The sequence below is a fragment of the Adiantum capillus-veneris genome, chromosome 10, assembly GCF_014529385.1.
Source record: "Adiantum capillus-veneris isolate H3 chromosome 10, ASM1452938v2, whole genome shotgun sequence".
Classification (NCBI taxonomy): Eukaryota; Viridiplantae; Streptophyta; class Polypodiopsida; order Polypodiales; family Pteridaceae; genus Adiantum; species Adiantum capillus-veneris.
This window is the reverse complement of record NC_140940.1, coordinates 30,846,959-30,862,995: the sequence shown is the minus strand read 5'-3', so window position 1 is coordinate 30,862,995 and position 16,037 is coordinate 30,846,959. Positions and strand designations below refer to the sequence as shown.

The 16,037-nt window shown below is 40.3% G+C and overlaps 1 protein-coding gene across 1 annotated transcript; it reads left to right on the top strand.

The window, feature by feature from the left end:
* Nucleotides 1–5,074: 5,074 nt before the first annotated feature.
* On the top strand, nucleotides 5,075–7,266 carry LOC147448641 (uncharacterized). The gene has a single exon (XM_086521188.1). It carries the CDS (start codon nucleotides 6,122–6,124, stop codon nucleotides 6,683–6,685), a length of 564 nt encoding a protein of 187 aa, XP_086377314.1. The 5' UTR covers nucleotides 5,075–6,121; the 3' UTR covers nucleotides 6,686–7,266.
* The last annotated feature ends 8,771 nt before the right edge of the window (nucleotides 7,267–16,037 follow it).

The window sequence follows — 16,037 nt, the reverse complement described above, 5'->3', positions numbered from 1 at the left end:
CCTAGATGCAAGAAAGCATTTAATTTAATTGGAAGTGGATTGGATTGTCATCTCCCAACTCCAAAGTTTAATCTCAAACTAAAACTTTTACTCAATTGGGAAACATGTGAACTTATCGAGATTCTATGCGCGTGCCATGTATGGAGAACTTCTAGGTTCCAAGCTTACTATTTTAGTTTCCTTAATGGGAAGGTAGACAAGCCAAGGCAACTCTCTCACATAAAACTATAGTAAGAGCACGTAATTCAACCATTCAAAGCTAACGTTTGCCTAGATCTCGTGAAACTTGAGTTTAAAATGTATTTTGGAAAACCCTTTTCTACAAGAAAAGAGAAGAACAATGTAGCATGCGTTGGGGCACAGCTGGCTAAGTTAAAACCAATGAGATAAAGCCACTTTCTTTATAGTGGATATTGTAAATTAAGGAAGCTATAGGCTATAGTTGCCTCTCCATTAGAGTTAGAGATTCTTACACTCTACAAGATTGTTTATCTCGATACATAGATCTAGATAAACAAGATCGCACAACCAAGCCATCCTGCTTTGCACCCAAATCATCAGATACTGCTATAATTTGAAATAGATTTGGAAAGCCAGGAACCTCTTCATCTTTGAGGGGAAACATGTAATGCCACAATTTAAAGATATTCCAAGTGAGAGCTCTGAGCTCATCTATGCGTAGGCTGAAAGAGAGGAGTGGCTGATAATATCAAAGATTGGAAACATGCACTCGGTTGCATTGGCCACTTGAGTGTTCTGTCTTAGAAACTCGTTGCATGATTTCTTCTGTGTCACTACACTTGTCCTTTTGAAAGCTTTGCCCCTCAAGGCACATGTAGTACTTTGGTTGATTGTGTATTCTTTTTTGAGTTGATCTAACATCTCCACTCACAATTGTGAGTAAGGCCAAAAAAAGAAAAGAAAAAAAAGAGAATAGATGAATCCATGCTTTGCACAATGGATATTTTAAACTAGGGAGACTTTGGCCCAATATTGCCTAAGTTGCTCCTAGAAAATTCACATTTTAGATCAAAAAACCAATTTATTAGCCTTGGTTTTCATGGTGAAATAAACTAGACAACAAAAATATGCTCAACTCTAAAATAATTATTGGGATTTGAATCTAAAATGCATATATTTTTTACCTTGAAACTTAAGGGCCACTGAAGTTATAGTTGGAAGTTTCATTTATATTGAGGAAACTTACACTAAAAAGCGGGGACGTATGTGAGTAGGGTTGCTTTTGGACAGTCTTTTTACTTATTTTTGGGTATTTTACTCATGTTTAATCGGTGAAAATGTTTGCTACCTTGCAAAAAATACATCAAATTATCAGAATGAAACTATACAATTTGGAAATTTTGAAGAAGGGCATGGGTGCTTGTTAAAAATCAAGATGGGGCCGGGCTCAACCGTGCGAACGAGGCCACAAAGTCAAATGCACTCTCTTGCATAGGTAAGTCTATGGCCCATTACTCATGAGTCATGATGCCAAAATTATCGAATATTGTAGAAGGGGAAAATAGGAGAATGGCATGGGAAAGAGACATGAAACTACATGGAATGCAAAAGGCCAAAAGTATCATTGTCATGGGGGAGTTGATATGCAAGTACAAGCACATGATTGCCAATGAAGCAAAAATGAAGAAAGACAAAGAAGTGGATATTCCTCTATTGTTGGGAAGCTTTCTCAAAAGAGGAGAGGAAAAAAAAAAAAAAAGGCTTTAGTGGAGGTGGGGAGTCCCCTCTCTCTCTCTCTCTCTCTCACACACACACACACACACACACACACACACCCCAAAAAGAGAGATGAGATGATTGTGGGCGCATGCTCTTATGTGGATTGATATAAGGAGGCGTGGCTTGAAAGGGATGGGGAAATTGGGCAATGCAAGACACTACGATCTGTCCTCCTTGTATTGATCAAAAGCAAAGCCAAGCATGACAAAATTGCAACTATTGTTTGTGATAGTGAAAGACTAAGGATATTTGTATGGGTAGGTGAGCCCTTTGTCAAAGAAGTGCTTGTGTGTACACCCATGAATGAATTTAAGGTCCACCCATGTTTAGTGTCAAAGAGAATCCTTTTCCTTGTCATTATAGAAATCCCATTGATTTATTCCTTACAAGGCTACTACTCATCATCATAAAGAAACCAAATACAACCAAAGATTGTGATTAGTAACTAAAGAGTCCATGCACTTTGCTCTTCCCTCACTCGTCGGCAACACGAGGGAGGTGAGGCCCCAAGGTGAGACACGTTTGATAATACATATCAATCCGCAACTTATGTTTCTTTTCAACTGTGGCCCCCTTTTTGTCCCAAGTTTGCGACGTATCACCAATGGCTAGCTTTCATAGATGGACCCTTGATCCAACTTTAGAGAAAAAGTCTTTCCTAATTTAAGTTTCAACCAATGACCATTGGTTGTTAAGAACCCCCCTCCCCCACCAAAACCATTGTTGCTATTGTCCAAGGAGTAAAATTAATTCCTTTTTGCATTTTATCACAAACTACTTAAAAAATTTCTCAATTTTTTGATATTCAAATATTTGTATTAATTAAAATAATATTCATGACAAGACCTTGTAATTATTTGGGTTGATAAATATAATTCACTCATAGTGAGTTTTGCTTAAAAAAATTTAAAAAATTTAAAAACACATAGTGCAAAGTTCAAGCAAACTCTAGGGAGAAGAAAAGGATAGGGTTGAAAGAGAAACAATAATTCACGCAAGGACACCTATTTATATATATAGAATACAAAAACTTTTGACTTTGCACTGTCAAGAGGCTTTTGATTTCTTACCTTTCCCTTTTTCCTTTTGCATTTTAGGTATTGTGAAAAAGAGTTTTTATTTTTCTAAAATTGTTGAGATCTATTAGGTGTATGGAATCATAATTATTAATGGTGAAAATAATGTATATAGAATACAAAAGCTTTTGGATTTCCACTTTAAAGATAGAGGCTTTTGATTTCGTAATTCTTACCCTTCACTTTTGTATTTTAGATATTTTTAAAAAAGCTTTTTATTCTTTGAAATTGTGTAGATTGGCTATAAGATTTTTTTTTTTTTTTTTTGCTGCAAAACTCAAATGGTGAGTAGATTATATTATCATAACCAATAAATTACAAATTCTAGCCATGATCATGTCGAGCCATGACATCTTCCAAGGATCTTAGAACAATGTTCGAGCCGATACTTTTATCCATGTGAGTCCTTCTTTCTTTGTGAGACAAGGTTATAAGGTATTCCTAATGGCTTCTACCTACATAGTGCAAGGACACTCTAAAAACAAGAAAACTATTTGGAGAAATTAAAAGAGAAGGAAAACACAAATGTACCAACGTGCACTCCACCTACTCTTTATATGAACTTCATCATAAAGTCTTTTGAATTTGCACCTTCATGTGTCTTTTCATTCTTATACTCACCCTTCACTTATGTACTTGAAATTTTTATTTTTTTTTCCGTGATTGGGAGACCCTAATGGCCATATGGAATTTTAATTATTAGTGGTAATTGTGAGAATGATAAATCTCGGTATACATGGCCATACCTAGAGGTTATTTTTACATGGATAACCGAACAAAACGTTCACTAGAGAGGGTGGTCAATCACATGTCCATGTCTCCTCATCATCACAAGCTAAGCACCTCTTACTAATATATACAAAGTAGCCAAATATGTCCATTTTGTAGCTCAACAAGGTAAAATATCAAAGTGGCTTACATATGATGATAGAGAGTATGTATAAACATGAAAAAAAACAATATTTTCCATAATTAACTTTTTAGTATGGTACTAAGCAACAAGCTAAATTCAACAGTTCCACAAATTGCCCCAAATAGTTTCAACTTTCAAGCTTCCTCCTTAAGTAGGCCAAGTATAGCTAAGTAGTTTCTCTGAATGCTTGATGTTTTCAATGAAACGTGGGAAGAGTGCCACGAGGTGATTGACATGGGATCGATCGTTCTCATATGAAGGTGGCGTCCATCGCTTGATCTAGGTCATTGATTAGGGAATGCTAAATGTTAATCTATCTTCTCTGCACGTCAGCTCGGATTGTTCTTTGGGTAAAAGCATGTTAACATGACATGCTTTTTTGTGTTAATTAGTTAGCATATTCAAATTAACACATCTAAACAAAATTGGACGTACGATAAAATTTTCACAAATAAGATCAAAATTTGTCGAAGTTTGTACATTTAAATTCCTTGTTTCAAGAGCTTTCTATTGAATATATATCACACGTCATAAATCTTAAAGATCTAGCTCATGTTATTGTACTAGTTAGCATATGTCAAAATTATAGTAATTAGCACTGTCCTGAATAGCTTAAACCATGTCACGTTAACATGCTTTCACCTCTCTGCAACTCGAGGAAAGTCTAATTTTTGTACTCTATGGAAAATAAAGTTGGGGAAAACAACCCCCATTAGCTTAACCTTGATGACATATTCAAGTACTTTGTTAATAGAGTTATTGTCTAATGATAAGGAGGGCTTGGTAAGTTGCATCAAGCAACCATCATTTGGCAACATCAAGCAACCATCGCTTGGCAATGTCTAATTATTGAGCTCACTAACATTGGTAACTAGCAAAATTTGGTGCTTAAATTTTTGCTTTATTTAAAGGAAGAATTTAATTTTAACTTTTCTCGGAACCAACTCATGAGCTTCCCCAAAAGTTGGATTGCATGCCTCCTTGGTAATGTGTACAAAATGGGTTTTGGAAGAAGCAAAACTTTGTAGAAAAGGAAAAGCTCATTGAAGGAGCTGTTGGAAGGAATATGAAGTGATTCAATCAAAAGAGAGAAAAGGGTGGACGGCAACTTGTTTTTTCCATACACGCCACTTTCACTTATTAGAATAAGTCTGGTTACAATGGGGAAGATCATGCATGTGTGAGTGGATAAGGGAGGTTGAATGAAAAAGTGGGAGAGAATTGAATGATACAGTACTTAAGGAAAGAGAGAGAGAGAGAGAGAGAGAGAGAGAGAGAGAGAGAGAGAGGGCACCCACCCAAAAGCATATTTATTGGCATGCACCCTAGCCCCTATATAATTGTGGTAGGCCTTCTTAGCCTTTGAATGCAAAGCCTCACTTTCTATTGTTTTCATTTAGCTCTAGAGCTAGCTTACCTTGAGGCAATGCACCTAGCTCCCTTCATCATCATTTCATGATTAGCTACTTGCTTCAAAATATCTTGACTGGCTTGCTCCCCCCTTCCCTTCTAATTTGATATTCATTACCTCCTCTGTCTATCTCTTTTGCATTGCACAATGCTGATCAATTTCATCAACAGATGATCATACTCTTTCAGGGTTATTAATCCTTTTATAATCACAATGCCTCTTGTTTGATCAAGATTATATGCACTAGTGGAATGTTGATGTGATTATCCCTCTTGTCTTGCCAAAATCAATTTGATTTTATGCACTTAATTTGCATTGAACACCACAAGAAGAGCATTAAGTGTGGCGAAATGTACGGTGTACTGCTGTAGGCTCATCTTGTGATAGTGCAACGATCGACCAAATTCTATTTACATTCTAGATCAAGCTCTTATAACCATGAATTAGCCAATTAAGCCCAATTCATGATACTCACTAATATTGTGGTTGAGCTTTACCAATCAAACTACTCTAATTAGCTCTATTTTTCGGCTGGGAGGATCGGATTCGAACATAAGCAAGCGGCTAAGTCGAATCCATTGTGGGGAAAGTTAAGTCCTTCTCATTAGCATATGAAGTTCCCTTCTAATTAGCTCCCATAGTCCTTATAATCAGCACCAATAGGAATCATTCATAGTTCTAATTAGCATATGAAGCACCCATAGTACTTCTAAGTCGAATCCATTGTGGGGAAAGTTAAGTCCTTCTCATTAGCATATGAAGTTCCCTTCTAATTAGCTCCCATAGTCCTTATAATCAGCACCAATAGGAATCATTCATAGTTCTAATTAGCATATGAAGCACCCATAGTACTTCTATTGCCAATCTATTCCTTGAATAGGTAGACAAGTAGGTGACTTCCAGCTGTAGTATCACTTTTATACATATCAGCACTTTGCATTTTGTTTATATAGCTTTGTGGCAGGCAATCTGGCAAAAACCATGAGAACCCACACAGGAGCAGAGAGGCTCCTAGGCTTGGCTATGCCTGAATCAAAGCAACAGCGCCATATCCACACAGATTGGGAGATCTCAGAGGAAGAGGTGTGGGAGATGGAAAGCTTTGGAATCAATGGAACTGCAACAACAGCCGCCAAAGAGACCTCAAGAAGATACAATTTACTACCCAAATCACGCAGCAGCATGTCGCTCGCAGCACAGAAGTATGTGGCTACATCCGCTGCCATGGACGTGCCTGCCTCAGAGAGTACTGCAGGAAATGCAGGAGGTCATGGAGGAAGTAAGGGGAGCAGGCGGGGCGAAATGGCGAGAAGCTTGAATATCGTGGGGGTAAGAAAGAAGCTTGGAGGCGGAGGCTATGGCGGAGACGATGACGATGATGATGAAGAAAAGCCTGCAGGCATAACGCCGCCCCATGTCATCACGTCACGTCAACGTACGGCGATGGCGTGCTCTGTGATGGAGGGAGTTGGGCGGACACTTAAGGGGCGCGACCTCAGAAATGTCCGGAACGCGGTGTGGAAGCATACTGGCTTTTATGGTTGACCCTGTGGCTTTGGGGAAAATTTGAATTCAAATAGAGACTGGGCCTTAAGGGTTTGACTACTCCTCGGACTCGCATGCAATGTAGTTTTGAGTACAATTCTCTACATCAAATTTGGTGGACATTTTTGTACAATGTAGCCTTCTTGGACAGACCTACGTGTTAAACTCTCTCTCTCTCTCTCTCTCTCTCTCTCTCTCTCTCTCGTTGAGTTTGTATGCTCCTCCTTAAAAAAAAAAAAAAAAAAAGAGGTAGAAGTGTATTAAGAGAAAAAAGAATTAAGTTACAAAGAACCCTCAGAGAGGGAAGGGTTGGCCCCAAACAAGTCCACATTACAGGGAATCTCTCATACGTAGCCTAGCTCCTCCTTGTGTGTAAGAACACTTGGGTTCTTGGAATTATATAAGAACCTTGATTAGAACCTATTTGTTCTTCGTTTTCTTGTCCATCTTTGTTCATCTCTTGAAGGCGTGTGGCATTACGCAAGACACTCATATAAACAAAATAATTCACTATCTATACTATAATAAAAGGTGGAGGGATTTCGGCCCCTGCCACATGGCAGAATGTGCTTGCTCTGATAGCTTGTGTGTGTGTGTGTGTGTGTGTGTGTGTGAGAGAGAGAGAGAGAGAGAGAGAGAGAGAGAGAGAGAGAGAGAGAGAGAGAGAGAGAGAGAGCATTTTTGGAGCTGCAGTGAATTTCGATAGGCTTCAGGGAGTGCTTAGTGCTCATCACTGAGTCACTGCTACAATGTATGTTCAAGACAATGGAACTTTACCTACCCAAGTGGCGTATCAACTCTCTTGCTACACTACATAATGGGACAGGGCGAAAGGGGAAAATTTGCAAATTGAAGAAGAGAAGCAGTGCAAGTGAGGAGGCAATGCACGGTGTTGAGCTTGCGGAGGGTAGCTATGGTCTTAGCAACTAGAGCAAGCTTAGTGAGGGACGCTTCGAGCTCGTTGGTGGCACTATGTCTCTCTCTCTGTGTGTGTGTGTGTGTGTGTGTGTGTGTGTGTGTGTGTGCAATGTCTCTTCGTTTACCCGTGCACCATCATCACCATGCTTGGAGGTCTACCCACTCCCAGCGCTTTGACCGCTCATGAAGTTATAGCAGCATAGGGATCCAGTATGATACGAGAGAGAGAGAGAGAGAGAGAGAGAGAGAGAGAGAGAGAGAGAGAGAGAGAGAGAGAGAGAGAGAGAGAGAGAGGGCTACACTCCCCGTGCCCCTACCCAATCCTCCAAGTTCATATGTGCAACTACTTCAACAAGACCTTTTCATCTGTGCTAACTATGAAAACAACTAATTAAGGTCATACAGATAGAACTTAATTAAGAAAGTTTCATTCACACTTTATGAATACCAAAAAGAGAGAGAGAGAGAGAGAGAGAGAGAGAGAGAGAGAGAGAGAGAGAGAGAGAGAGTACTTTGCTTGATCTTCTTTTATGAAATTTGTCAAGAGTGAGGAGCTTGAGGGTAAAGAGGGGCCATGCCGCCGTCGAAGGCGGTGCAATTTTACTAGTGATATTAATAGTCAAGGGTTGTTGGAAAACAACGTAGTGCTTGACACTGCCTTGGTCCACATGTATGCCAAGTGTGGTGGAGTTTGGAAAGCACGAAAAGTGCTTGAGGAGCACCATGTCCGGAATGTCGACTCTTGGAATGCACTGGTTGCAGGATATGGCAAACAGGGGCATGGCGAGGAAGCTCTGGGCACATTGATATGTGCAAAAGAATCAAGGGCTGTTGAGACAAAAAACCATGCTTAGCAATGCCTTCGTTGTCATTTATGCCAAAAATGGTTGAGGAGCTGCTTGTGCGAGATGTCCTCTCTTGGAGTGCAATGATTTCTTACTATGCCCAATAGGGGAAGGGCCACAAAGCTCTGGGCTGTTTTCAGCGAATGTGAAGTGAGGGCGTCTCTCGAGATGAAAACATGATTCTTGGCACTTGTATGCCAAATGTCGTCTACTTCAAAAATCATAATAAGTGCTGGAGGAGTTGTCTATTCGTGATGTCATCTCTTGGAATACATTGATTTTTGGATAGGGCTAGGAAGCTTTGAGCAATTTTCAATAGATGCGAACCTATGCTTGCATCTCGAAGGCGTGTGGCACTAAGGAAGATGCTATTATGGGTAAAAGAATTCACAATGATCTTAATAGTGAGGGGATGTTGGGAAAAAAAGGTAGTGCTTGGCACTGTCTTGGTCGATGTGGTGCACTTCAGAGCACAAAAAGTGCTTGAGGAGCTTCTTGTTTGGCATGTCAACTCTTGGAATGCACTGATTTCAGGATATGCCAAACAAGGACAAGGCGAGGAAGCTCTAGGCTATTTGCAGGGGATGCAAATCGAGGAAATCTCTCCATATGAAGCCACCTACGCTTTCATCATGAAGGCATGGGGCAATATGCAAGACATTGATATACGCAAAAGAATTCACAATGATATTGCTAATCAGGGGCTGTTGAGTGCCTTGGTCGATATGTATGCCAAAGATTGTTGCAGTTGTGTGTGCGCAATGTCGTCTCTTAGAGTGCATTGATTTTTGGATATGCCCAACAAGGGCAACACCACAAAGCTCTGGGTTGTTTTCAGGGTATGTGAGGTGAGGGAATCTCTTTAGATGAAAACAGTGCTTCACATTGCCTTCGTCAATATGTATGCCAAATGTGGTCTACTTCAAAAAGCACAAAAAGTGCTTGAGGAGCTACTGGTCCACGAGGTCATCTCTTGGAGTGCATTGATTTTTGGATATGCTCAAAAGGGGTAGGACAAGGAAGCTTTGGGCTATTTTCAGCATATGCAAATCGAGGACATCTCTCCAGTTGCAATCACGTATGCTTGCATGTCAAAGGCGTATGGCACTACGCAAGATGCTTATATGGACAAGCGGATTCACCGTGATATTAGTAGGGGGTACCAGTTGGCGTTAATTTCGTAAAAAAGCGGAATCTCAATTGATGCCAAGCAACACAGCGGACACGAGGCAGGGCTGTGAGGCCGCAATTGAGGCAGAGCTGTGAGCGACAGACGACCCTGCAGAGGGCACAAAAGCGAGGCAGGGGAGTCGACAGACGAGCTGGCCGTTGTGGGGACGCGGATGGCATTAACAATTTTTTCCTATGCGTGTGCGACGTTTCGTTGCAATGAAACTGGAGTGGCGGATTGGCTAGCAGAGTCCCTTGCGTGCCATTCTTCTGCAGGTCGTGCATGTTCGAATCTTGAGTAACCCTTTTATAGAGAAAGAGAAAGAGAGAGTTCTGAACTCGAAGGCCTGGGGCAATGGAATCTAGAAGAATCTCGCAATGAAACGAATATAATACCAACGCTACCAGTAGACTAAGTGGAAAATATAGTGCTAAGTGGAATTAGTTAGGGGACGTTGGAAGAAAATATAGTGCTTGGCACTAGCTTGGTCGACATGTATGCCAAGTGTGGTGCACTTCAAAAAGCGAGAAATGTGCTTGATGAGCTTTGTGTCCGGAATGTTGACTCTTGGAATGCACATATTGCGTGATTTGTCTAACAGGGGCAAAGCGAGACGGCTTTAGGCTATTTTCAGCAGCAGGGATGCAAAGTGAGGACATCTCTCCTAATAAAGCCACCTACGCTTTCCACCTATGCTTTTGCCTTAAAGGCCCATGTGAAGACGATGATATCTTAATCGAGGGTTATTGAGAAAAACATCATGTTTGGCAATGCCTTTGACGATATGTATGCCAAAGATGACTGAGGAGCTGCATGTGTCTCTTGGAGTGCACTAGTTTATGGCTATGCCCAACAGGGGCAAGGCCACAAAGCACTGGGTGTTTTTCAATGGATGCGAGGTGAGGGCATATCTTCAAATGAAAATATGGTGCTTGGCACTGCCTTGGTAGACATGTATGCCAAATGTGGTCTACTTTAGAAAGCGCAAAATGTGCGTGATCTCTTGGAGTGCATTGATTTTTAGACATGCCCAAAAGGACACGGCTAGGAAGCTTTGAGATGTTTTCAGCAAATGCATATTGATGGCATATTTTTAGCTGCAATCACCTATGCTTGCATCTTGAAGGCGTGTGGTGGCACTACGCAAGATGCTAATATGGGAAAAAGAATGCACAACGATATTATTAGTCAGGGGCTATTGGGAAAAAAACGTAGTGCTTGGCATTTCCTTGGTCGACATGTATGCCAAGTGCTGTGCACTTCAAAAAGCACAAAAAGTTATCGAGGAGCTTCATATCCGGAATGTCAACTCTTGGAATGAACTAATTGAGGGATATGCTGAATAGGGGCAAAGTGAGGAAGCTCTAGGATATTTTCATCGGATGCAGAGCGAGGACTATTTGCTGTGGACGTAAAGCTCTTGGCTATTTTTAGCAGATGAAATGGGTGTTTGTATGTATGCAGGAATGGCGGATGTGGTGCGTACATATGATGTAAGCATTTGCACACCACATGTTTTAACCTCTTATGTGAATACTTCGAACATCATGGAAAGATTGGCCCACTTTGAAGTAGATTGTGACTATGCAAATTGATAGCATTGTGTAGTAGTAATTAATGTCTCTTCTCATGGAGTTCTCATGTCTGTGTAGAAGGTATGTTTCAAGGTGCTAGCTTTGCCAAGGTTAGAATTTAAACGTCATGATGGAATACACCATGTGCTACAGCCTACTATAATGCAAAAGATATGCAAATTCTAAGATTCGTCATCTCAAAAAACGCTAAGATTCTCCATTCGACGTAAGAAAACCTTTTGTGATATTTGTTATGTTGTTTTTTTTCTTTTTTGCAAAACTCACAATTGTGAATGAATTATATTGATCATCTCAATAAATTACAAGAACTTGTCATGCTCGTGCCGAGCCATGACACCATGCAGAGACCAAACTTACATCAGCTATCTGGGGAGCCACCCCTAACGACCTGCCCCCATGCGCCATACTTGTTATGTTGTTATAGCCACCAACTTCTTCATGTGTGAGTTCACATATGCTCTATTAAGAGTATGAGATCTATGTGAATTTTGTGAGTGTTTCACTTTTCACTACCCAATGCCTTCATCTTTTGTCTCGCACATGCCTTCATCTTCATGACTCTCCTAGCGACCACACACATTCAATTTTTTCATGTTTAGGAGCTTTACCTCTTGTGCTTTTGATCATTCACCAAACATGAGAACTCCATGAAGAGAGCAGGCACAAAGTGATGAAAAAACTAAAAAAACTCACTACTTGGCTGATGAATTGAGATAAGTAATGCTCTTCTAGACTTGCTGAGCAATCGGAGCCTCTTTACAACATAGAATGCAGCGCGACAAACTCATTGTGAAAAAGTAGCTTTAGAACAACAGATAGTTTTTCTGCCATATATGGCAAAGATGCTCTGGCAAAATGTGAATGCTAGCAATGCTTGTGCAGCTTCATGTTTTACCTCATAGGGATTAAAATGCTTTTCTATCTAGATCATTGTTGATGCACTGGATTAAAATACATCAATTTTTTTTGTATGATATGGGTAGCTTACCTGTTAAGCCACTTGAGAGCCACTTATGGACTCATCAAAGAATAATAACATCCACTACTTGAGAGTTTCAATGGTGATGTTGAGATGCCTCTTTTGTCCCCACTCAACACTCGGCTATACCAACCACCCTGTACTATATTTATGCATTCCTGGAGACCATTTCTCATATATTGTTTTGCACTCTTCATTGCTTCTCAAATGAAGTCATGCTATAAGAAAGCTATAGATGGGCCGATTATATTGGTGTCTCATATGTGGTCAATGTGGCAATGATAAAGGCATCATGAGTTACATAGGCTTATTCCAATGCATTCAAGCACCATTGTGAGATGTCATGATTGAAAGCAAGACGTCAATAAAGCCAAGGCAATGAAGATTTTTTTAAGTAAGAGATGCCCACTTACTTACAGAGTTGCCATGTGATAGATGCTCTCCTTGGGCATCAATGAGAACCTCGTCGGAGTCGACGGGTATCACAAACATAACCACATACACCAACAACCATACCATGCATATGTCTATTTTATCATAGTCACACAAAGCTCATTTGCAATACGCAAGACACTGATATGGGCAGAAGAATTCACGATCATATTGTTAGTCATGGGTTGTTAAAAGAAAACATCATGCTTTCCAATGCCGTGCTCAACATGTATGCTAAGCACAAGAAATGCGTCAGGAGCTACCTATCTGAGATGCCCTCTCTTGGAGTGTTCTGATTTTGAGATATGCCCAATAGGGGCACAACTTGCATCTCTTGAAGGTGTGTGGCACCACTCAAGATGTTGATAGAGGCAAAAGATTTTAAAATGATATAGTTTGTCAGGAGATGATGAAAGAAAATGTGGTGCCTGGCGCTTCCTTGGTCAACATGTATGCCAAATGTGGTGCACTTTAGAGAGCACAAAAAGTGTCTAAGGAGTTGCCTCTTCCGGAATGTCATCTCTTGGAGTGCAATGATTGCCTAGCATGCCCACCAAACAGGGTCAACGCGAGGTTGATTTCAGGCAATGCAGACTAAGGGAATGTCTCCAGTTGCAATCACCTATGCTTGCATCTTGAAGGCGTGTGGAAGTATAAAAGACACTGACATGTGGAAAACTATTCACAATGATATTTGTTAATCAGGCGTTGTGGATAAAAAATATCATGATTGACAATGCATTGGTCGAGATGTATGGAAACTTGAGGAGCTGCCTATGTGAGATGTCGTCTCTTGGAGTGCATTGATTTTTGGCTATGCCCAACAAGGTCATGACAACAAAGAATGGGGCTTTTTTTAGCAGATGCAATGTGAGGATGTCTCTCCAATGAAATCAACTATGCTTTGGTCTTGAAGGATATGCTTCTCTCCCTCCCTCTCTCTCTCTCTCTCTCTCTCTCTCTCTCTCTCTCTCTCTAACCATATAGATCCATTGGGGGCTAAAAGAAAAAAAAAGCTTGGCCCACTGCCTTGGTCAATATGTATGCCAAAATGTGGTGCACTTCAAAAATCACAAAAAGTGCTTGAGGAAATGCCTGTCCAAGAAGTCCTCTATTGGAGTGCATTGATTTTCAGATATTGTAGGGTGAGGAAGATTTTGTTTGTTTTCAGTAAATGCAAAATGAGGGCATCCCTCTAGTTGCAATCACCTATACTTGCATCTTGAAGGTGTCATCACTTGGAGTGCATTGATTTCTAGTTACGTCCAATAGCAACATGGCCACAAATCTGTGGGATGCAAAGTGAGGGAATCTCTCCACTTGCTTTGGTTTTGAAGGATATGTTTACCTGAGGTACTTGCTGTCTCTCTCTCTCTCTCTCTCTCTCTCTCTCTCTCTCTCTCTCAAACACAGAGAGGACCAAGCAGGTTTGGGCTGTTGTTAATAGATGTGGATCAAGGGCATCTCTCCATTTGAAATCACCTATGCTTGCATCTTGAAGGTGTGTGACACAATGCAAGAATCTGATATGTGCAAAAGAATTCACAATGATATTGCCAATAAGGGGCTATTGGGGTGTTTTGAGAAGATGCAAAGTGAGGACATCTTTTCAAAAGAAAATTTAATGGATGGGAGATTTTACACATGAGTGGATGTGTGATATGTTCAACCTTGCACTTCAACATGGTATGCCTTATGATTGGATTACTAATTGTGTCAAGCCTTTGCGTAAAGGAGGGGATGTAACGAATGTAAATAACTACCGGACTATAATGATTGGGTCTCTTATGGAAAAGTTGTATGGGTGCATAATGGAGATAAAACTGAGTGATTGGGCTGAAGAGAATGGCAAGGTGCAAAAGCACAAGCGGGTTTTTGTTGATGCCATAGCACCATTGATCATCTTGTCACTCTTCTGTTCTCATGGAGGAAAGTTGATTGAAAGGAAAGCGATTATATTGTTGCTTTGTGGACTCTAATAAAGCTTTTGATATTATTCCATGTAACAATATGTGGAGAAGGATGGAAGAAGTCCAAGTGCCAAGTGAGTTTATGCTTGTGGTTTCTCAAATCTATGAGAAGATGATGTGTCAATTGTGCATGGCAAGAGGAATTGCAAAAACAGTTTCAAGCACGATTGGGGATAAACAAGGATCACAAACTCTCTTTGTTCTATGCATCGATCAATTGGAACAAATGGTACTTGAATTTATGCAAGAAGAAGGCATTGAAGAAGTCACTATTTGCAATGCGATAATCATGCTTTTGTTGTATGCGGATGATGTAGTGCTTCTAGCACACACTTTAGAGGATGCACAAAATCTTATGGTTTTCCTTGAGAACTTTTGCTTGTATAGTGGGTTGATTGTGGATGAGATGTCATTAGGTAAGATGAGGCTCTATATCGAGTAAAGCCTCAAAGAAAGTACCTTTTGATGAAGACTAGCATGGAAGCATGAGCTTTGGTCAATATTCACCTTTTAGGTCTAATAAATAAGGATCCTATAATACAAATCTTTGTAGCTCCTAATTTGTTGGCTAAGGATTCAACTTTGGTCAACTTGGGTTAAGGATCCAACTTTGGTCAACTTGGCTAAGGATCCAACTTTGGTCAACTTGGGTTCAAGATCCTCTTTGCAAGTTCAAGGTACCTAGGCTGTCATATGCAACATGCATATGTTTGAGGCTCATTGAAATTGGACCTTGAAGTTAAGGCCCATGGCAAGTGAATCTTTTACTCAAGGTCGAGCCTCTCATGGAAGTACCCCATGAAGAGTTCAACCCTAGCAGTTTGAGAAACAAGGTCCCATGCCTCTTGGTTGCTTAGGTGTTCCTTTCTTGCAAGTGCTAGATTAAGGGGGCATCAAACTGATAATTGAGTCCCTAGTTAATAAGCTCAGTTGAGGCTCAAAATGCTTATGCTCATTCTCAATTGAAATCTCAATATCAACGTGGAAGGGAGCTAAAATGAGCTTCAACTTGGAATGTAGCCTTGGGATTTTGACAAAAAGGCTGCTAGAAAAAGAAGATTTATGGTGGTTAGGATGTGCACACAAGAAATCTATGTACATAGAAATCTAGAATGAGCTCATTAGGTTGAAAGAGCTAGAAACCTAGAACTTAGTGTACTAAGGCTCATGTCCTTGATGTGCATTAGCATATAGAGGTCATGGGCCATGAGCTTGAACTTCACATACTGAAACCCAACTTTCATTTTCTATATCCACTATATGGAGGTAAGGCTCAAATATTTAGTCTATGAGGCTCAAAGATTTAGCATAAGCCTCACTTACATGTTCTATAGTAGCTACATTAAGCTCATGAAACTAGACTCACATTGGAGTGCTACACAAGAATATCAAGGCAAGGCTTGAACTTAAGTTCAAATCTCACTTGCTAAAACCTTGAAATT